Here is a 23,803-nt window from a genome sequence, read left to right as displayed (position 1 = left end):
GTTCTGGGGAATCTCCAAGAAGATTCTGTGGGGCAAGGGGAGCCTATATTAAGAAGTCGAACCCCATAATAGCTAGCGTAGTAGTAGAAGTAGAAGTTTTTTTCCAGACAGTTGTTACCTGCCTCCTGTTAAGTATTATACTTGATTGTAAAAGCAATTAGCCTTCGGGCATGATTTTGCGAATAAGTTTATCTATATTAGTCGCCTGTAACCATCGGCCTCCTGGCTGTAATTATTGGGGTGGCCAAAGGTTAAAGGAGGCCAATGGATACAGGCGGCCAATATAGACTCCCCTTGTCCCACATAATCTGCTTTGAGATATCGCTATTGGATCAAAATCCTGAGTGGGACGTTAAAGTATGGCGTACTGTTTTTTTTTCTTTATTAAAACATTTAGGAACAAAGTGGACAGGATGACGACACACTCAAGCCGGAGCTTATGTTCATGTCGCCATCTAACATTACAAAAATACAAAAGCAAATGCAAGAACAGACATGCAAAGCTTAATGATAACAGAATAGAATAAATAAGGTTACAATGTATAAAGTACTCCAGGCAAAACTTACAAAATTGATAGGAAAGAATCACTCAAATCTTTTAGTTTCCTTTATAAATGATTGAACATAAAGTAAAAATTTTAAGTTATTTGGATATGATAGTGATACAGAACCTCTAATGAATAAATGAACTAAAACATCATCAGAGAGATCATTGAGGTTGATGTCAAATCCTACCAACTTAGCTAAATTGCTAAAAAGGGAGGCACGATATTGTGTATATTTAGGGCAGTACAAAAAATAATGCTGGGTACTTTCAATGGGATGGCCACAGGTACATGTAGGACTGGTTGCCAGACAACGTGTGTACAAATTTGAGTTTAAATTATAAGTGCCCAGACGAAGACGAGTGAGAAGAGCGCAAGTGTACCGAGGGCCTATGCTAAAATATGGAACAGGGGCAGGGCGCACAAATTTAATGATTTTCTGATTTCTGATTTGGCGTACTGTTCATCGTACTTGTCCAAAAGAGCTAGGGAAAAGTTTCCCTATATATACTGTACTTTTTTTTTCTGTCAAACGTAGTAAAAGAGTAGCTCAGCTGTTTATTGAGCTCATCATTTTTGAGCTAGACTAGACATACGAGATAACTTTCATTTCCGCTATTCAGTCAACACTTACTTTACGTGTTTTTTTTTAAGGAAATCACCGCCTTTTACAAGCAGTGTAGCTGTTTCCAATCCTATATCAAAGATCATATTCTTTACAGTAGCCCCGAGCACTCACAGACCAGCGGCTAGGCAACATTACCCCAACTTGCTTGTACTTAAACAAGATACGCGATGAGATCACCTGTAAGGTTATAACCTTGAGACAACAATGGGACCGTACCAAGGTACGAACGGGGGCCAAATATAGTCTTTTCTGTTTAATTCATTAGTTTAAGTAGTCTTGCAAGAGTAAAAAAAACAGTTAGGGTTTTCAAGGGTCTGAAGGGCAATGTGTGCAAGGTTTAAATCCAAAGAAAGAAAGAAAGAAAGAACAAAACTGGAGTTAAAACTACCTGCCCCCCCTCAACTGATAGTGAAACTTAACGGGGGGATTGCTCACACTCACGGGACAGGTGAGTCCGCCATATTTGTCTGAAGTGTGACTGAAATGGCGGAAATGTCTCGGCACGATCTGTTTCTGCGGATCTCGCAGAAACTCAAAGCCAAAGAAAGCAGGGCACTTCGCACCTACGTAGAGAGCAAAGAACTTTTGCCAGGTGGAGACATCGAGCACATGAACCCGCAAGAGATCTTCGTGAAACTAGAACACAAGCTGAAGTTACCAAAGGGAGACCTGTCTCTACTTGCTGACATGATGAAAAAGATCGGTAGGGACGACTTGGCTAAGGAGGCGGAGAAGATTGCTGAACAGGAGAGGAGAGGTGAGAATACCACAGTCTCTACCAGACTAACTGTCTTGTATAGGGAAAATTATTTGCCAGGGGGATTACACTTACAGCGGCTCACGCCACCTGCCTAACTGGCCTTCTTTTTGCCGAATTTTATCATCTATAACCCTTTAGAAGGGCCTGGTGTCTCGTGTACTTGTCATGTACATATTGTATACATACAGGTGTAGTCGTACATTCATGCAACATTCGTAGAATTGTCAGACGAACACGCCATCGACCTTGTATACTGCTTTCGTTTTCAACATTCACGGTTGAGTAAGCATGAAAAGGGTTGCTTTCCGTGTTTTGTGAGGGACCCGACACAGGCCTTGCTTTGAAAGAAACGCACCTATCTTTGTAACATTTTGGCACACCGCTCAACGTACTCAAGAATCGTGTAAGTTGCACTCGCACTGTGACTGAAGATAACCTGGGGCGCAAGCAAGTAAAACATTAAGCAAGTAACGTACATTTTGACATGGTCTTTTGGTACGCTATCAATGCACACATGAACAAAACCATGTGGCTATAGGCTGTAGGTGTTTGGAGATGACTTGGGTGTAAGAATTCTTCATTCATTTGTACATTTTGATGATTATTTTCAGCCTCAAAGACGCAGAGGAAATCTGATCGCGCGTCTGATTCATCTGACGACACACTCGCTGTGCCACCCTCCAAACGACCAAGGTTCGGCGACAAGAGTGCTAAGCTAACAACTGCTGGTGAGTGCAAAGTAAATATTTAGGTACAGGTTGTCCGGAAACTGTGAATGATTTCCAGCTAACGTATGATATTGTAATATTATTAAGCGATATATGTTTCAAAAAGGGATTATTAAGGTACAATGTCTTTTTAGTAAACAGGATGAATCAAATTTAAACGGGAAATATTTTTCCAAATTTGAGTACCAGTATAGCACAGCAGCACCATTATATAACTATTGTATATAAAGTAAATATTAACTTAGTTGGTTTCATAAGCATTTGGGAGCATGCGGAGGTAATGAGTGAGTGAGTTTGTTTGTTTGTTTGTTTATTAAGATCTCCATTAGTATGGTAAATTCCATACTATTCTTCCTAGAGTCCAGCAACATAAAATAAAATAACAATAATGATAATTACTTTTAGCAATAATGAGTAAGTGAATGTTCTTTGATAAAGTTTGTATTCATTTCAGTCGATGAGAACAAACATTTCGACATAGTGATAAAAGACGTCAGTCACAAGTGGGATCAATTAGCGAAAGCGCTTGGGTTCAGCCGGAACGACATAGAAGGGTTACGACATGACCAGTACCTTCATGACCAGGATCGGAAGTGTAGGGAGGTGCTCTGTAGGTGGAAAAACAAGAACGGAAGAAGAGCCACCTTACAAGTTTTGTATGATGCTCTCATCAACATCGAGGAGGAAGAAACTGCAGAAAAGTTGGAAGGTATGCATTTATGAACCATGCTGATTACTACTCATGAACAAATGAATAATAATATTTCTTATAACTACAGTTTTTATAACATTGTTCTGTTACTATTGTATCAGAACGGAATCCATTTACGTCTCTGGTACCTGTAAAGGACTATTTTATGCTTTACTGAAACAGTTGAATAACTTACATGTATCAGTTCTAGTTTCTGGAATACATGTTTGTCAACTCTGCTTTGCAGGAGGTGCCGGACCAAGCAGCATATACTTGGATAAAGAATCTAGCGGAGGATCAACAGCAGGTAATTTTTATTATTCTCTCATTTCTGTGTGTAGTTAGGTAGGTGACGGGGGCGTATGTAACAGTTGACAGTGACAGGTATCATTACAACAAACTCTGCGTAAACGTTTTGACCTATGCACTCTATCTGAAACTGCAGATCGCCCGACACCACGTCACCAGGAGAGAGCTGCTGAGCCTGAGGCCGGTGGAGACGAAGATCTGGTGACTGACGAGGGCGACGGCAAGATCGCCGTGAAAGTAGAAAAGTGTGATGATGACTTCTGGGACAAAACCAGGAATGAGGTAATTTTTTTCCATACATACGAGACTAGATTAGACATTGCCCAAGAGGCGAAATTGGTCACTATCTTTCTCCGTTATTGTCATAGTAATACTTTTGCTGATGTTTCGACTCATGACATTAAGAGTGTTAATATGACATTGAACTTATCAAAACAATTTGGATTATTTTATTGCTCAATGCTTGCTTGGTATCTGTACAGTAATGAGACGTTACGGAAAGAATTATCATTGTCATAATTACTATTATTTCTCAATCCAGAAACCATATAGAATGGACAGCAGGCCACGAGGACACGCTCTGATTTTGAACAACGCAAACTTCACAAACATGCGTCATCGACGGGGCGCTGGCGTTGATCTGAGCAACATTAAAGCTTTATTGGAGGGGCTGTCATTTAAAACACACGTCCTGGAAGACAAGACGGCTAAGGTTCGAGTCCAAAAATTATAACTGATCATTGATTCATTTCCCCATCGATAGCATCTACCTAAACATCCTTTTACATGGTTGTCGGTGATTGAATGCTAGTGCCCTTCTGTACTGAACATTTTCCTGCATACCTTGCATTCATTCTAGGAGATAGAAGTAGAGGTGCGCGCGTTTTCTCAGCGTAAGGAGCATCGCCACGTGGACAGCTGCGTCGTCGTGCTGATGTCACATGGGGACGAAGGCGTCATCTACGGAACCGACGACATCCCCGTACAGCTGGACGACATCTTCGCCATGTTTGACAATGTGGATACGAGTGGCATTGACAATGAGAAGTGCCTTCGTCTGAAGGGGAAACCAAAGCTGTTCTTCATTCAAGCATGCCGCGGACGTAGGTTTCTTGATATTTCTCTACGCACCACTCTTCTTCATGTCTCTCAATACTCACGCCCCCCTCTCTCCCTCTCACACACACACACAAACACACACACACACACACACATTAACAGCAAAAAATTCTATTTACCAGCAGTCAGTTGCACCGATCACCTTTTTACATTACCTATTACATCACCTTTTTACTTACCCATGATTAAAAAAGTTGTTCTTTCTCTATCACAGAAAACATTTACAAAGGCGAAGACCAAACAGACAGCGCAGCGCCAGAGGTTGACCTTGACGTTAAGGTCGACCTTAAGAGCGAGCTAGAAAGGCTCCTGTGCCCTCAGCAGGATGAGACAGATGGACCAGGTGTGGCGCCAACCAGAACCGACATGTTCTGTGGATACGCCACACAGCTAGGTAGATAAAACACTCTCTAGGCACAGGTTTAGGCTTTGGCTTGTTTTTGACGTCTTTTAGTGGGCTTTCTTTTTGGACCCATATCTTTTTTCGCCAATCACACGCGGTGGCCAATTTAATAGTATTTGATACTGCTCTGCCTATTGATACTGTCTTGTAGCCACCATCAGATCTGCTTGGAGATAAGATAAAACAACAAAGCGACACGTGGTGGTTTCAGATACTGTAGATACGATGCTACAACGACATGCCCAAGATCAGAACATTTTGAACAGGGATTTTTTCCCTCTAGTTAATACCTTGTCTTCTGTGTTCTATCCTTTCAGGGTACCAGGCCATCAGGAACACTGAGAATGGCAGCTGGTTCATCCAGGACATCACCAAAGTCTTCATGAAGAACGCAAAGAACACGAGCCTGATCGACATGATGAAAATGGTGAGACTGTACTGTATTTCTTGGGACGGTCTCCCTCTTTTTTGCCTATTCTAAGTCTATGTCTACTTCATTAGCCGATTAAGCTGTTAAAGGGTTTGAGTTCTATTCTACAGGTAGTGCAGGTTGTTATATGTAACAAAACAAAGTGTGCACAATTAAATAGATACAACAAGGGAAATCGCAGATTTCAAACCTCCGGTTTTTTTTTGTGTTCTGTTGGTTTAGGTTATTTGTTTGTGTGTAGTATGAAAGTTATGTGCGTAATATGTTTGTATGTGTTTGATGGCTACTGACGGTTGGTTCGGAATGGACTGTTGATTAACGTGTCTCACAGTCTGACAGCCTGCACCGTCACCCGCGCCATTACCCCCGCCGTCATCCCGCGCCGTCATTGCTGCGCCGTCACCCAAAATTTTTATCGGAACCAGACACCCCTCTGTTTGACCCCTTTTGAATGCTAAGACCCAAAACTGCAACCGCCCCATTCCTTAACAACATGGTAATTACCATTTTCAGCATGGCGGGGGTGTCCGGAGCACTTAAAAACCTTTATTTCGACGCCCATAAACACATATGCAATTAAACAAAAACGTTCTGCATCATCTGCAGCCCAATAGCAATACGTATACCGAACCACAGACAAATCCGTCCAGCCGATCGCGAGAAACAGCTGCTGACAGAAATGTTCGAACCATAGTAAAACCTCCTCGCGGAAGGATATCTCCTTCCCCGGAGGTAAAAAAGGAAACAAAAGGAGGTATGAGAGGCAACGTTTTATCTATATTCTTATTTCTGTAGGTTAAAAAGGACATGTCCAAACGAAAAGCATCCTTCGGGGGAAAACAAGAGGCCGACTTTCTATCCACGTTGCAGAAGCCTCTGTACTTCTTCCCTGACGAGGACTAAATCGCCACAGAGGCCGGTGTTATGACGTTTGTATGAAGCACGAAAAGATTGCTGTAGTTCGAGTTTAGGAGTAACAAATTATTTCAAAGGAATAAAATTTTGTATAAGTTCATGTAAGGTCTGAGCGAAGTGGTTTTGTATACCCATGCCACATGTTTACTTTTATCTTAGCAGCACTTTTGTGCAGAATTTGCTATTTTAGAGTGTGTGACTAGCTATTGACAAGTTAAGTGCGATATTTAGCAGCATAGTAAAGACCTGTTTGGAGTAGCACTTATTAGAACTGTCCTGTACACTGAGAAATTCAGTTTTTACTGAGTTGTATGAGAAGCAACGATCTGATTAAGGCTATCAATGGGTCATGGAAACGACACGTTCATGTACGTAAAACAGCTTCGTATTTGCGATTTATTCAATTTGCAAGAAAGATTACGAGAGCCTAAAACACAATTCTATATAATTGCCCATGCCCTATATTTTCTGAGGACATTGTTTTTCTACGGAGACAAAATGAAAGTGGCATAAATCAACCAAAGGTTACTGAGAATATCCCAGTCTATTATTTCTGATGTGGCTGTGCATGTGGTGATGACAACTGCAGAAGCTTCGAATCATGATTACAGTTTATAAGATATTATTAAGATTAGCATTCATTTAATCTTCATTAGATTAAGATGGAAATGATGAAACTTGATTTCTGAAAAGAGATTTTTAGCCTTCAAGACTGCTTTACCTGCTAGCTGAAAGAAGACAAAAACTTACTTGATTACAAACATTTGTATCCGACGGTGAAGGAAATAAAGCCCTAAAAGCGAAACATGCCAGTAGGAATGGATGCCGGCCATTCACTTTAATATCCAAGCAGATCCTAGGGTGGTAAAATACAGTATCAAATTGGCCAGGCAGTATCTATTGGCCAGAGAGGGCCCAATACGCCATCCACAATCGTATCCATTGACCAGAAAGGGTGGCGTATTGGACAAACTAACAAACAAACAAACAAACAAACAAACAAGCAATGTATACTGCCTGGCCAATTTGATACTGTGTTTTACCACCCTATGATCTGCTTGGAGATTACATTCACTCCGGGCCATCGTCAGTCGGCAGAGCCATGTAGGCCGTCTTGTGGTCTGTGCGCCTGCGCATGTAGACGATGACGCCCGCCAGCGTGACGACGGCGCACAGCAGCAGCCCGACGGCGATAACCAGTGACGTCATGACGCCAGGAGGAACGCGGGCCCCACGATTCTCCTCAACATCTTCTGTAAGACATGTGGGGAAAGCTGATTTTCTGTATGTGTATCTGTATGACTGGCATAGGTCTTTTACTGTGCAATGTTGTGCAATGGTCAATTAAAAATGCCTTGTTAGATTCCTGGCACTTCTGACCAATTTCTGACCGAACACCATGAAGGCTGCATGTAATACTGCATGATACTGTCGAAATTCCCACGAGTCTTTTGTGTGTATTGGAATGTATCAATGTAATCATCTCCAAGCAGATTCGCTCCAAAATTATTGTAATACATAACAGTTTCTGAATTTTGTAATCTAATATGACATATCCGTGAATAGTTTCATCAGATTGGTAAGACACTGAATAAAGAGACACAACGTTACCAAGACCCGACCAAGCCTTTTAGTCAAGCAATATGGCCGAATAAAATACTTAGTTGTGTAAAAAGAGTCTCTTTACTAAATATTACCACCGTTGATAACATACCTGTGTCCCTGGATCGCTTGTACCCTGGGTTCAGAATGGGTCCCTTGTACACGTTGTACCGAGGCTCGGCACCTGGAGCAGTCCTCTTCTGCCGGGCTGAAGGCGGCAGGCAGCCCTGGGCACACCGAGAAGTCAGGTCTGTGGCGTTACACACCATCACCGTGCAGTGTAAGTACACCTGCAAGGAACGTGCAATAAGTTATACTGAATAGAAATAGTTCTTTATTTACAATCATTTGTTCATTAGTAAGCCGACGTTTCGATGACCGTGATTTTTATCAGGGCTAATATGGCTGCTTTGAAAATGTTGCAAGATTTCATCCCTTTGTTCTTGAAATGTCATTTATATACTGCTTTCGAATTAGGAAGCAAATAAATCTTTCTGAATACCCATGTGTTGAAGGTGTGTGCTGATGGATAAACGATGTAGCTCATAATTAGGGAGAAAAGTAAGCGTCTACCTCAGGATAGTCCTTGACAAAAGCGAATGAGTTGATACTGAAACGCTGCTGTTTTAGGCTGCTCGAGAACAGCGACAGAAAGGTACTGTCCACCGGGCATCTAAATGAAACAAAAACAGTTACGTTCGACAACGACAAAATTTAACGGCAAAACTAGAAAGGCCAATATTTGCTATGGAGCAAATACAGCGATGGGTTCACCACATTTTACGACATGGCAGGGAAAGAATGAGAAACACAAGGGAAAACAATGATTTACATTGATATAACTATAATATGAAGTAAAATACAACTAAAACAACAGTTGGATAGCTATTCCCTACTTTATTGGTTAGGATTTTTAATTGCATAATGCAAACTGTTGATTTTCAAAAAAAAAAAAAAAAAAAACGTCCATGCCCCGCATTCCAATGCTGGAGCAGGAAAGCTTGAAATACCTACCAAAACACTTGAATACAGACATACTGTCAGTATGGAAATGCTCTGTGCAGGTGTTAATCAAGTTAAATCCCAACAGCCAATCAGCAAGAAATGCTCTGTGCAGGTGGAAATGCTCTGTGCAGGTGTTAATCAAGTTAAATCCCAACAGCCAATCAGCAAGAAGAATAGAGGAAAGCTGCATGCCTATTGGTTGATGCCCTGCATTCCATTGTGATGACTCATGCCCAAACGTGGTAAACAAGGCACACTAACACAGTAATACATTTGCTATAACACAGCCAAAAAACTCAAATAAAACCATTCTAAAAGCCTGTATCACAATAATTCAAAAAACGCCTAGGGGTATTTGCCCACTGTACCTCCATACCAAATTTCAGGACCTTGGGCCCTAAAATGAAGAAGCTGAATCCATTTAAAAAATGGCAGGAGAAGAAGAAGAAGAAGAAGAAACATCAGAAAAAGCAATATGGTTTCACCACACCACTTCGTGGTGTGGTGAACCCATAATGATATCTTAAACATTGTCTTGATATGAACGGTATTTGTTGTAGTGCCTACCCATCGCTGATGAATGTGTAAGACATTGGATCTTGCATGTTCGCTGTCGGAGTGGCCAGGCAGTTTTCTGCGAACAGCTGTAGATCCTGGTCGGGAGTCAAAACCTCCACTTGCACGTAAAGCGGCTGGTTCAACTGTACCACGTACGGGAAAGTGTCTGGGGGAAAAGACCAAGTCAGGGTTTTGGAACATGTGAGAAAACTGCAAGTGATACTGATAATTTCACAGTCATTTTTCTTTTGCGGTTGACGGTTTAATTGCAACTTCCCAAAATTAAATGGCTTCAAGTTGAAAGTTAAACTTTAGCCTTTGAGTCATACTTTCAATGTTTACAAAAGTTTGTTGTATTAAAGTGTTCTTGAAGTGGCAAAACATATATATGCTACCTATTTGCTGCTGGAAGGTGACAGACTGAAACAGTTGCATGTCGAAGTTGTACTTCCCATGATCCGACGTGAAGAAGTAGATCTTCTCGACCTGTGGGCTGAACATGGCGCTCACGGTATCCCGTGAGTCCATGCGGCATTCGAAAGGCACCTCAAGTTCCCGGATGCGAGTGATGAAGGCGATGCCGTCGTTGTCGTGGCTGAGGACCTTGTTGAAGTAGATGATTTCTGATTCTGTGTCCTAAGGATATAATGTAAAGGAATCAACACAAAAGTACTGTGAAGTTTTCTTTCAATGTGTTTAAATTTTCTAATTCTCAAAATACACAAAGAACACATTGCTCCATTGTCCTAAATAGAAATATTGAAGTATTGCGATGATGCCAAGTTTCAAGAAATCGAAAAAGAGATACATGAAGTTTAGGGCAATTTGCCAATAAAGAAGTGGTCTCCAAGCCAATGTTGGAGTGATAGAGCGCAAAGTTTTCTGACTGCCTTCTCTGATAGCTACTCAACCAAAAACCTGCAGACAGTCAGTGTATACCAGAGAATGTTATTTTAATTAACAACCGAGCGTAACCCACTCAAACTGTGCTTATTGGGGTGGGCAGCTGTCAGATGACTTAATGTATGATGACTTAATTGCTCAAATTTGATTTGTCGTGTCAGTAGGAATAAACCATCTTGTTTGTTTTGCGGAGTTAGTCATAGTCTTTTGAGACTGACTGACAGAGGGAGAGAGAGAGAGAGCTGTCAGAGAAACCAATCAATCAGAAAACCTGACAATCCTCAACCCTAACGTCAGTACTCACCGTCTTGACCGTTCCGCATCCTTCAAACGGAGCAGTCAGGATGAGGTGTGTGGCGTTTCCGGTCGCTGTGCATGATGGGTCTATGAGGTGCAGATGATCCTTATCGAAGTCTGGAATATGTGATCGACGGAACACAATCTGCATGGACTCTCCTGTACACTCCAACATGGCGAAGGCTTGGGGAGACAAGACAGACCTGTCAAAATTTCTCTTTACGTTTACGAATGATTGTAAGATATTTACTGCTAGCTAACACTGCCCGGCCACATTTCTTTTACGATGGTCGTCCAAGCACCTAAAAGGCAGTCTTGAGATAGTCGAGCTTGTGTCGTAAAAAGATCCAGTCGTCTTGTTACCGAACATGTTCTCTTGGACTCTTGTTGGCGGTTTGTTCTGCCATAAGTTCACAACCCTACATACAGTTCATCAAAAGTATGACGAACTATGAGGAATGTGACTTATTACTTTGCAGATCAACATCGTTTGCCGTATACAGAGTGACCAATTCTTTTAATATCTAATACTCGTTGTAAAAGATCAGATATCATTGTGTGGTACTGCTAATCATAAGTGAGAAACCAAATAGAGAGAAGTGAAGAAGTGAAAAAGTGATATTTTTCATTACCTTCGCCGTCTACGACTGAAGGAAGTGACGGCTTGGTGAAGATATCGGTAGGCTTCCCCGTGTGCACCCCTGTTGTGCTTGTCCTGTAGGTTGTCTCTGGTACGACTGAAGTGACGTTTGGGACCGTTCCAGGCTGAGCTGTTCTGGTCGTCGCTTCTGTGGTCGTCACATTAGTGGTGGTCATATTAGTGGTCGTCATATCAGTGGTCGTCATATCAGTGGTCGTCATATCGCCGGTCGTTACATCAGTGGTCGTTACATCAGTGGTCGTTACATCAGTGGTCGTTACATCAGTGGTTGCCACATCTGCGTACATCGGTAAGAATAGCTGATTAAATCATTTTGTTAACAGAAGTTGTTTTGCTTAGAAAAAGACTGCTGTAAAGAGGGCACCACTCACACAACAGTACAATGTTCTTTAATGTAGTCTTCAGTTCTTACCAATACTGTACTTGGCCTTGAACCCTGCGCGCGACCCACTACCGTCTGAGCGAAACTGGACTGACATGACGTTACCGACCGTCCGCACGGTTGGAGGCAGGGTGTCTCCACAGAATTTTCCCAAGATGGGAGAAGCACTGTCTCGTCCATCGAGGACTCTTACATAATCGTACCGGCAACTGAGGATTGCAGACACAAGATTGACTAAATGACTCAATAATCCAATAAAAACAGGCATAGATATGGTACCTCATATGTCAACATTAGGTTATAATTGTTGTCTTGGAACTTGAATGAAAATGTTACAGCACAAGATTATAATACTTTTTTTCTCTTGAAAATCGTGAGATAAAGCAACAATACATCTCCAAACAAACCTTTGATGAAACTTGATGTCAAACTTCAATTCTTATCATGATTGTTTCATGGCAGGAACACACAACTCGTAGAGCAACAGAGAATGAAAAAATCTCCCTTTCTGATCTTAGGTAAGGGAAAGATGGCAGTAGATTGGTAAGATTTGAATGTGATTGATGTAAATCTCATGTAAGTCACATACTTAGTACCAGGTTCAATGTCAAACGTGACAAAGTCCAGCTGGATGGCTGAAGGTGCAGTGATTGTCCAAGAACAGTCGGCGTTATTTGGGTAGTTGCCAGGGTAGTTTGGTGACATGATGTAACCTTCTGGTACTGAGCCTGTGAGAGTCAGGGTCTCGCCCTGAACACAAGCTGTAACTGATTCACAAATAAACAATTTAAAGATTTTATATAGGAGTCACAACCGTGAAATCCTAAAATCCTAAGAACAGAAAATCTTCATCTTCAACACCAAACGAATTGTCAGATGTTTGCTGGCATATGAAGTGTTGCGTGTTGCAAAGTTTTCATTTCGATCATCCTCACACTTTTGTCCATTTTCATAGTATCAGCTATTCTCTAAATGTATGTTCATCGCGGGTGTTCTGGTAACTTTAAATTGTCTTAGGTGTGCAAGTTGGAGCAGAACCATGGAACCACGGCGTTATTTGAGTAGTTGTTAGGGTAGTTTGGTGACATGATGTACCCTTCTCTTACTGAGACTTTGAGAGCCAGTGTGTCGCCATCGACACAGGCTGTAGCTGATGCACAAAATGAAATAGACAGTAGTCACAGATATAAAATCATGTCAGGTGCTCGTAACAAACGAACCAATACATCTACGTACAGCAGCCGAAGAACTGTCTGTGTTTGAAAGTAAATGAACTGTTGTACATCTTTTTTCGATGATCCTTTTAGACCAATATTTTCTTACTTAATCACCTCTTAGTGTTTATTCAAAACTTAACATGTGGTCTTGTACCATTGAAGCGTCTTACGTGTGCATGTTGGAACAGGATGACTCCATGTTTGATCGACCAGGCAGGTTAGATTGGAGGCTCCGATCAGTTCGTACTCCTGGTTACAGGTGAACGTAACCACGTCCTGGTAGTAGCTCGGTCCTGCAGGACTCAGCTCACCGTTAGCTGGGGCCGTCAGCGTTGGGCACTGTATAACTGTAACATTTCAGTGGACAGTTAAGTGAGACGAATCCGTTTGATTATTTTCTTTTTATATATGTTTTATACATGCCTGTTAAAATTGCCCACATTAATCGTTTATCTACCCACCATTTTTTCACGTCGGTACCTTCTGGTACTTAGTGCGATTACATGCAAATAAATGAGGTATGGAGGGTAACACCGTACCCACGCGATGGTCAAATTTTTGTCAATTAAATGTCAAGTTAAGAAAGCCTCAATGTAAAGATATCCCCAGAATTTCAATGGACCAAAAGTGCAGTGCAGTATTTACCCATGCTGTACTTGGCCTTGAACCCTGTATGTTGAAAACTATAGTCCGAGTGGAACTGCACTGTCATTACGTTACTGACTGTCCGCACGGTTGGAGGCAGGGTGAATCCACAGAATTTGCCCAAGATGGGAGAAGCACTGTATCGTCCATCGAGGACTTGTACATAGTCGTACTGGCAACTGGATATACCGGACACAAGGTACAATAAGTGACTCAGTACCACGTAGATGAACCGATACACAAGTGAACTCAAGCAAGCAACTGGATAGAATTTGAGAACTGTCAGGCGTTTCAAGTAGTATCCACTACTTTTCGTCAGTGACTGCAGTATTCAAATTCTTTCACTCAATTTCACGAGAACACGAAAACCAAAGAGCAACGTGTTTCCCTTTCTCTGATCATGGAGTTAAAAGACTCTAGGTTTTGTTGTTATGCTCTAATCTTAGGGAAGGGAAACATGGAAAGAGAATATCTAAATGTGAATGATGTAGATCTCATGTGATTAACGTACCTAGTACCAGGTTCTACGTCAAACGGCTCCAGAAATTCCAGTTGGATGTTCGAGGGTGCAGTGATTGTCCAAGAACAGTCGGCGTTATTTGGGTAGTTGCCAGGGTAGAAGGGTGACATGATGTAACCTTCTGGTACTGAGTCTGTGAGAGTCAGGGTCTCGCCAGGGACACAAGCTGTAGCTGATGACCAAACAGATAATTTCAAAACTTTGCTTAGCTTTCGCAAGTATGAAATCTTGCCAGTTGAACAGAAAATATTTTTCTTTACATCCGGTTTACCAAACCGGTAGCACGAGCAGTGTTTGCCCATGTTATCTATTTTTGCTGTTCTAAAATCTCTACGTATAGGAACGACGCCAGTATAACTCATATCACATCTATCCAAGAGATAACAGTGCACATACTTTCCACCATGTATATTCAAAACATATGTATTTGAACTTGTAAACCGTCTTACATATGCAAGTTGGAGCAGGATCACTCCATGTTTGGTCAGCCTGGCAGGTCACATTGGAGGCTCCGTTCAGCTCGTACCCCTGGTTACAGGTGAAGGTTACCACGTCCTGGTAGTAGTGCGGTCCCGTAGAACTCGGCGCTCCGTTAGTTGGGGCCGTCAGAGAAGCGCATTTTTTAACTGAAATAAGGAAATAATTTTTAAAGAAATAATTCCTCTTGAATTATTTGAGCTTCTGACTGTGTTTGAGTGAAAGTTAAGCGGTACAAATCTGACCACAAAAGGTCAGACACAGGAAGTTAAGTCTCAGAAGCTGCCGAAGGCCAACAGCTGGCTAGGCACCAGTGGGAAAATGTAAGGTATGTAAGTTAAGGTAAGGTGTACTTACCCATACTGTACTTGGCTTTGAACCCTGTACTTGGTACACTGTAGTCCGAGTGGAACAGAACCACCATGACGTTGTCCACTGTCCGGACTGCTGAAGGCAGAGTGGCTCCACAGAATGTGCCCAAGACAGCAGAAGTGTTGTATCCCTCGAAAACTTTTACATGATCGAACTGGCAACTGAATAATTCAGACACAAGGAAAAATTAGTGACTTCAAAAAACGTATACTCGTAAATGGATAAAGTCTTTTGGATACTCGCGTTGATCGAGTCGTTATTTGGGAATCCATGGCACACAAAATCGTGTGATTTCTTATCAGTGTTTCGTCGAAGGAAACAAAAATCACGGAATAGCAAAAATAAATCTGAGGGAAGGGAAAAATGGTAAAAAAAATGAGTTGGATGTGGATGATGTCGATATTTGATCTTTGAACCATTCGTAAATCTCGTGTGATTCACTTACGTCGGACCATATTCAAGATTAAACGTCTCCACAAAGTCCAGCTGGACGGCTGTGGTTGAGGGTGCAGTGATTGTCCAAGAACAGTCCATGTTAATTGGGTAGTTTCCAGGGTAGTTTGGTGACATGATGTATCCTTCTGGTACGGAGTCTGTGAGAGCCAGGGTCTCGGGGACACAAACTATAACTGGTGTACAAGTAGATAACAGTTTTAATTTCAATATAGCAATCCATATTTTGTTTTAGCTTGGTGAGTAGTAAAACTTCGCATTGGATGATTAAGAAGTCAAAGGTTTCCGATTAGTCGCTTGGTTGCAATTAAACTACAAAGTTGCACTTGTAGTGATTATCTTACATATGCATGCTGGAACATCATCACTCCATGTTTGGTCAGCTTGGCAGGTTAAACTAGAGGCCCCAGCTAGCTCGTACCCCCGGTCACAGGTGACCGTAACCACGTCCTGGTAGGAGTTCGCTCCCTCAGGACTCAGAGCTCCGTTAACTGGGGCCACCAGAGCTGGGCATTGTACAGCTGAAACCATGAAACAATGTTGGTTAAGAACCTTTCGTATCTTTATTACCCTAAGTTCAAGTAGGTTTGCGGTTAGAGTAAGACTATAAATGTTTTGGTTTCGAGTCTTTAACAGGACCCAATACTTTGCCCTTATCATCCATTTAAAAGAAATGAGGGAAAACATACGTAATTCACATTGGCTCCCATAGAACGCGTCGCTACAGGTGCATGTGTAGTTCCGGTCGCCGTCGATGCAGGTCCCGTCATTGAGGCAGGGGGCGCTCTTGCAATCATCCATATCTAGAATTATCAATAATATGGTTTATCTACATATTCATTGAATGTCATGTAACCTTCACCATGAAAAGTGAGGCATAGAACATCACCGTTAATCATCGTGCATCATATTCCAATTATAAAATCAAGGGTCACACAATCGGTCCCTATCGCCGTCTAGTCTAGTGGCCATGGAAAGGGGACCTTAATTAAGTGGAACCTACCGTGCTCACAGTTGGGTCCGTAGAACTGCTCCCCGCACGTGCAGGTGTAGTTGTCCTTCCCGTCTGTACACGTGCCGTTATTCAGGCAAGGGGAGCTCAGGCACTCGTCAAACTCTGTCATGGGAAATTGCAAAGGAAATTTATTTTCGATCGCCTCCACAAATTAAGTGATATTGCATTTATAATTGTTTAAGATGAGATGAAATGCACTTATCTGTTCTGTGCATGTACAGGCACGTGTGTACAAATGAGTTTGTCGTTGCAGAATTACGACCAATATTCAAACATGTTGACATTGGTATCTTTCGTATCACTCAGTCTAAGTACTGACCACGAAAATTGTATTATAACCATTTCCAAACGTAAGATGATCTGTATGGATATGACAGCTTACCCGGATAAGGACACAGCCCCTCTCGTACTGACACGTCGTCCAGTCCGATGTCTCCGTACCCGAAAACACCCCCATCCCCGATAACGGCCTGGAACACAACCTGGGGGAAACCGACGGATTTAGTTAACAACTCTAACTATATATGAACGTTGCAAGGCTATTTTGTGTTTTACGTGGTTGGTGTATTCGAATTTAGCAGCACGAAAGACAACATTTGCATTGGGAAACAGACTCCAGGCTGCCTCCAGGACAGCAGCTTCTGGGACCTAACTTCCAGTGTCTGACCTTTTGTGGTCTGTGATTAGGGGAGTCCCCCACCCACGGGCTGTCATTTAACTGTACAAACACACAAGAACACAGACACACACACACACACACGCACATGCGCGCGCGCGGACGCATACGCACGTACACACACGCACATACGAACGCACACACAAACAAATCAGAAACAGTACCTACAACAAACACTACTTCAGTACCTCATAAGGGAAGTCGGCAGTAATCTCTATCCCACCCCTCCGCCACCCGGCACCCTGTTGTCCCACAAGCCTCCACGCGGGTGTCATGGCAACCGCATCGGTCAATGACATGTCGTCTCTCTTCAGGTAGACGTTCAGGGCACCTAAAGAGTCAATGTGCATTGAGATATGAGGTGCCGCTTGCACGAATCATAAACATACATGTATATATTATGTATGTACCATTATCATAACTTTGACAGTTTACCAACTAGATGTATCACGCTGCACATGAGTAGCCAGTTGGAACCATGAAACGGATTATTGTTCAGTGCGTATATGGCACAAATGCTTTTTGAAGGTATAGTTAGATAGAGCGCCAATGATCTTTACTGTTTCACATTCGGCACTTCTGAGTCCTATTTAGGTATGGTTTGAATGGTCATGCTCACCGACATCTGGACCGTCCATGTAGTAGAAGAACTCCACACATTTTGCCGGAGTTGGCGGCTGAACCTCCGTGGAGAGAATGGCGGTGTCGTCAACATGTCTTCCCGTGGCGTCGGCAAGCAGGAAGGAGCCTCCTAAATACAGTGGATGGTAGAAATATCAGTTTTCTGATTATAACAAAAAATTCAGTAGGTTTTAAGATCTTTGCACTTATTTTTTTTATTGAAATTGCAATACAAAGGCGACCCCGGGCAGCATTGCTGATAACAGGTGCCTTCTGACATAGCCATTCACATTCATATGTGACATTCGCATGACTTCGCTCCCAACAACTCCAAAACCAAGGTGGGGAGTAGCCTGGAATCACGAAATCACCCTATTCTAGATCGCTCTCGTGGTCATCCCACAAGGCCGCGTGAACAACTGCACTTAATATGTACCTAAAACAAGACCACGCACCTGCTCCGGAGGTGTGATCACTGGTAGGACTCCAGAATTCTGATCCTGTTGCGGACTTCCACGTCCACATGAAGTCAGCAATGCTGTAGTTCCTGATGTATCCGCAAGAGCTAACATCAAACGTGCAGGATCCATAGTCTGTTATTGGGAACAATATTGCGTGAGATTTCTACTCTATACTTTCTACGTATACATCAATGACAAATAACGACTGCCTGCAATAATTTGGATGGTCTGTTACAAACAAAGTAGTTTTGAGATCGATGGCCTGTTACAAACAACCAATTTTTAACAGTTTTTGGCTAAGATAAGAAAAAAAATTCTTCCAAACACCATTCGTAACGTAACAATTGGCAATTATGAGGCTTTCTATAGTAGGGTGGGCAAGCTAGATACGTTTCTAAGGTCTGTGTGGGGAGTTTGCACCGAGATTAGCTTTAGGGCGTACCGAGACGTGGTAACCGTTATGTTCACCGAAGAACTCACCACATCCGATGATTTCCAGCCGGAGACTGGGCTGCATGTGATACTGTATAGGAATGACTCTGATGCGCTGCGCCTGGAGCCGACCTGAGAACAGGTGTTCCACAACACTGTCTGCATCAACGTTTCCGGTCAGCTGGGGGAGAAAACGTCATGATATAGTTAAGCTAGTGTATATATATACAATCTGATGCACTGTGGGGTAATATGTCAAAGTTGAAGATCCTTTTTAATGCATTGTCAATGACCTTCAACCTTAAAAGTCCAACCAACTTCTGTCAACAATATTTTTTTTTTCATTGGACTGGTGCATCTGTCAACATGATAATTCAGTCCGAATCGAAGAGTAAAGAAAGTACTTCACCTGGTCAGTTGTTATAAACGCGTTACACGTGATCCACATTGAAGACAGTGTCTCGGAGTACTCGACCTTGTACTTGGTTATCCACCCGGTTCTAAAGCCTTGGGTTCTAATAAAGAGGGAGAAGAAAAAAATGAAGTAGGTCAAACATGTTCGAATGTAAATTTCCAGTAAATTTAATTGTGAAAAAAATTGTGAAATAGTTGTACGAAAAATACGATCACAGGAAAGCACGTAGTCAACTCAAGATAAAATAGGGAAGACAAATATTCGGCTTACAGAATGCTCTGTAGGCGTGCTTTCTTCGATCCATAGTTTAATGTATTGATGTCCTATCATATGATAAAGTCTACTAACCTGATACCAGTTAAGATCATGGTAGTGGGGAACTCCACTTGCAGCCAGGAACTGTGGGGAGTGGAGGGTATCCAGCAGCCGTTACCATGGAGACGAGCCTTAGCTGGCGGGTAGTCCTGGCCGCTGGGTGAGGCGGTGATCTGGTCGTCTGTTATCCACCGGCTCTCCATCCCCAGTGGTACGTTACAACCTGTCGTGGTCAGGGGAACACAGTGGGAGATAAACTGGTAGTTGTCCTCGGCTTATTTGTTTCCCATAGCCGTTAACCCCATCTTTAGGTGTAACACGCCAGTTTTGTACAGTAGTAAATCTTACTCTTTCCGTTAAACGTGGTGGGATCTTTAACGTGCTCGATGTGTGGCTCCCCTGAAACGCGGGACCTCTGGTTTTACGTTACTGCATTTTCTAGCACACTTAAGCGTAGTGTTGGGTGCGTTGGTGACCGAGTGACCGCAATGAAGAACAAAATATAATGCTGGCATCACAATACAGTGTATGCACCAGTTATATGACAACTGTATGTTGTTCGAGTGAAGTTTGAGCGCATCCTTACCGTCACTGTCACACGGTCCGTTGATGAAGACGACGTCATCTATCGCGATCAGTCCCGGCTGCCCTGAGCCGACCACTGCGTCAAAGTTGATCTAAAGCAAACATACAAGTATGCATTTGTCTATAAATATATGAAGATTGTCGTAGATTAAAGTTCTCATACTATATATTTGTACTAACCCTATAGCCCATAGGCGTGCCGCCAACATCCAGTGGAGACGTGATGTCCACCCGGGCTTGTCTCCACTCCCGGCCCTGGTCTCCTTCTACCGACCAGAGCTCAGTCCGCCATTGCTGATGGGAATTGAAAATAGAACAGTGTTGAATATAAGTCAACCTACCTAAATGTCCTTGACGTGCGAAGCTTATAGAAATAACCAATGAAACACAAGCAAACCCACAGACACACCCGAAACAAAATCTCAGTATAAGGAGGTGTGATAAGCCTAATAAATTTAAAAAAAATGCGGTATATATATCAACAGAAACCTCTTTCCTCATGACCTCAATGAAAAGTGGCCCATAGGCCGCAATTTGAGATTCTCATTAATAAATGGTGTCAAACGTCTAACATACCTCTCCGATCTGATTCTGTAGCACAGCCAGAGACCCCACACCCGTCCCCGCCATGTAGTAGTAGAAGGTGAGACAGTGGTTTATGACGGACGCCAGCTGCATGGACCGCAGGATGGCGGTTTGGGACGGGGTTCTGCCGGTGGTGTTGAAGTAGGCATAACTCCCTGCATGAAAAATCGATTGTTAAACAATAAACTTCATTGCACAGCCATTGTAGAAGGTACAACGTATATGGCATCTACTGTTATGTAAAGATATATGAGACTTATCTACCTTACAAAGACTATGTATTATATATGGGATCAGAATGTGATTTTACAGATTATTAGTGAAAGTCTAGCGTGCAGGCATTTAAAAAAAATACTGGCGTGTATGCGCAATGCATAGGTTGTCAATGTGTCAATATGCCAATGTACATGCCAATATGTACTTAATTTTGCAGTTGGAATCCATTGATAGAGAGTTGGTATATTATGATGAACTAGAGTTCCCCGATCTCATACCTTCGCCAAATGATGTTAATCTTTATGACTGACAAATTATACATTAGATTATTCCCCCCTGATTTAAGAAATAGGAACCTAATTTTCATGAATTATATCATTTTATCATAATCTCAACCAAAAAACAGTCTTATACTAACAAACAATGCATTCTAGCATTTCCTCATAAATTATGCAAATGAGGTCCTGATTTGAATAAATTATGTTTAATGATGTTCACCTCAATTTAACTTTCAAATACCACAAGTATGAAATTCCAGGCAGTTATCATTACATAATTATAAAATTTTCTCATTAATTATGCAAATTAGGTCATTATTAACATAATCAATATTTTCCTGTGTTTCTTTCGTTGTCAATTACCAATGTCACAAGCTTTAATTGTCCTATCATGGAATACAGCTGATTTATAGAATTTCCCCATAAATTATGCAAATTACATCCATATTTGCATAATTGTCACATAATTATATTAAGCATCACGTAAGCTACCTACATACCAAAAATCACGACGATCCGTCAACCGGTTCTTGAGTTATCCCCTTTTGAATATTTTCAAGAATATATCGCTGCAGTTCCAGAGCAAGCCTAAACTCACGTCACTTCTTCCCCAGCACAAGAGCTACCTACCATCTAAATTTCATCACCATAGCATGTCTAGATCATGAGATATCAAAACCGGAAGTTCAGCTGCAGTACCATAACAAGCCGCTAGGGGGTCCAAAATCTAATCATTTTGAGGTCTCATCAAGACCTACCCACCTACCAAGTATCAAGACAATCCATCAAGGCCTTCTCAAGTTATCGTGTTTACAGACAGACACACACATACACGAACGCCCCTGAAAACATAACCTTCTTGGCGAAGGTAATTAATCAAAAAAGCATGCCCGGTGTACCTCGAAGTGCATTGTTACCACTGTAGAAGGGTCTCAATTATGCCACGTGTTACTTTCTCACGCTTTATTCAAATAGTCAATGAATCGACCCGAGCTGCAGCGTTGCTTCATGTTTGCGCTATGTAAGAAGACAGTCAACCGCAGAGTAGGGTATTAAAAAAATGGCATAACGTAACCGGTTTAAATTCGAATGAAATTCTATTATATAAAATGCATCATCATAGCATAGGTAACCGCTCTATCTATCGACGAAAAGGCTACATTATAAAGAATCATCTAGTTCTAAACTGAACGTATTCGGTGAACATACATTTCTTTCCAAATATCCAACATATGGAGATAAAGCAATAAGAAAATGTTATGTGAATCCTTGGTACTTACCCCCGCCCGTGTGATCACCGCTCAGTCCGAGAGACTCCACCGGACCAGACCCGACTTCCCAGTCGAAGTCATCCCCAACGGTTTGTTGAACGAAGCCGCACAGAAGGTCCCCTGCTCCCCCGTCAAAGTTACAGTTGCTGGCGAACGGTACTTGTACTTGAGAACTTACTAACACAGCGGCCCAAGTCAGTATTAACCACAGGATACCTGTCACAAAGGGTGTGTGACAGGTGTCAGCCATTGTGCAGCCGGATAGACAATACACAGAACGGACTAGTTACCTTCTGGAAGACCAGGATGAACCTAAATTTCTAAATTTAAACCTGTTTGAGGCACTGAAGCAGTTTGTTCGATACACCACGCTGTGTCCGGTATCCTCTACCGGTTATCGATGTTTGTCCGGATTCAAGGCTGTACTTCAAAGTTCCCGCCTTCAGTTGTTTACTCACTGGTACATCCTTGCCGGGTTTTTAAACTACTAGTACCTCGAGTGTGTAAGAGTGAATTAAAGGACAAAATGTCGGAATTCCGATCTTGTGAATGTGCATGCTAAAACTTTTGCACACATGTTTGGAGTTTTGTTTAATTCATTCGCTTTTTTCGTGTTAGAAGAAAGCTACTACACCAAAAAATAGCTATATATCACTACATGAATCACCTGTTTAAGGGTTTCCGATTTTTTAAACATCTGCCACATATGCCAGAATCTGTTTGAACTTTTTCAGTGCTCGTTGAATTGGCACAAAGGATTCTTAGAAACGAGGCAAATGGCCAATTCATGTATACTGTTGACACCAATGAGAGCTGGTTCAAGTTCGACTTTATCTTTGCTGAGGCTTAATAGACACAATGTTTATGGAAAAAGTGCTCTGTGTGTTTATATTGAATTTCGTACCTATTGGAAGCGCTTAAAAGGGCAGCTACTGTAACGTGTTCTCAACTGTACGGACGCGGGAATACGATAGGGCTCCGCACTTTAACACAAGACTCTTCCCTTGTTACAAAGTTGACACACGTAACAACATAAATCACAGGACAAGACAAGTCTAGTGAATGGGGTAAACAGTAGCAGGGCATATCGGGTTGTTAGTAACCTAAATAAAAGCATTCTCTAACAATTTACCAGAGAAATGAGACACCACGCCCCGCAGTCTACTTCTCTTCTTCTATCGACGTTCGTTCACAAACGATACGTCAGTTTGGGGCACCTGTTGGCTTAACTTGGCGGCCTGGAGCCACGAGAGAGATTTCTGTCACACTCTGCAACTATGTAGTTTTGGTGTTGAAATCACCGTGGAAGACTA

General features: G+C 42.1%; 1 protein-coding gene and 1 pseudogene across 1 annotated transcript; one reads left to right on the top strand and one right to left on the bottom strand.

Moving 5' to 3' along the window:
• The first annotated feature begins 1,607 nt into the window (after positions 1–1,607).
• On the top strand, positions 1,608–7,152 carry LOC109482351 (annotated as a pseudogene).
• Positions 7,153–7,558: 406 nt separating this feature from the next.
• LOC109482347 lies at positions 7,559–22,781 on the bottom strand. The gene is made up of 13 exons (XM_019785031.1): positions 22,500–22,781; positions 20,717–20,880; positions 20,321–20,434; positions 20,142–20,232; positions 19,589–19,778; positions 19,235–19,340; positions 18,874–19,006; positions 10,901–11,076; positions 10,089–10,329; positions 9,703–9,859; positions 8,704–8,803; positions 8,236–8,420; positions 7,559–7,783 (listed from the first exon to the last, which is right to left on the bottom strand). Exons 1-13 carry the CDS (start codon positions 22,738–22,740, stop codon positions 7,600–7,602), a joined length of 2,082 nt encoding a protein of 693 aa, XP_019640590.1. The 5' UTR covers positions 22,741–22,781; the 3' UTR covers positions 7,559–7,599.
• Positions 22,782–23,803: the final 1,022 nt, after the last annotated feature.

Source organism: Branchiostoma belcheri, unplaced genomic scaffold (genome assembly GCF_001625305.1).
Source record: "Branchiostoma belcheri isolate BF01 breed outbred unplaced genomic scaffold, Haploidv18h27 scaffold6, whole genome shotgun sequence".
Lineage (NCBI taxonomy): Eukaryota > Metazoa > Chordata > Leptocardii > Amphioxiformes > Branchiostomatidae > Branchiostoma > Branchiostoma belcheri.
The sequence above is the reverse complement of the archived record's forward strand: the minus strand, read 5'-3'. Positions and strand labels throughout refer to the sequence as shown.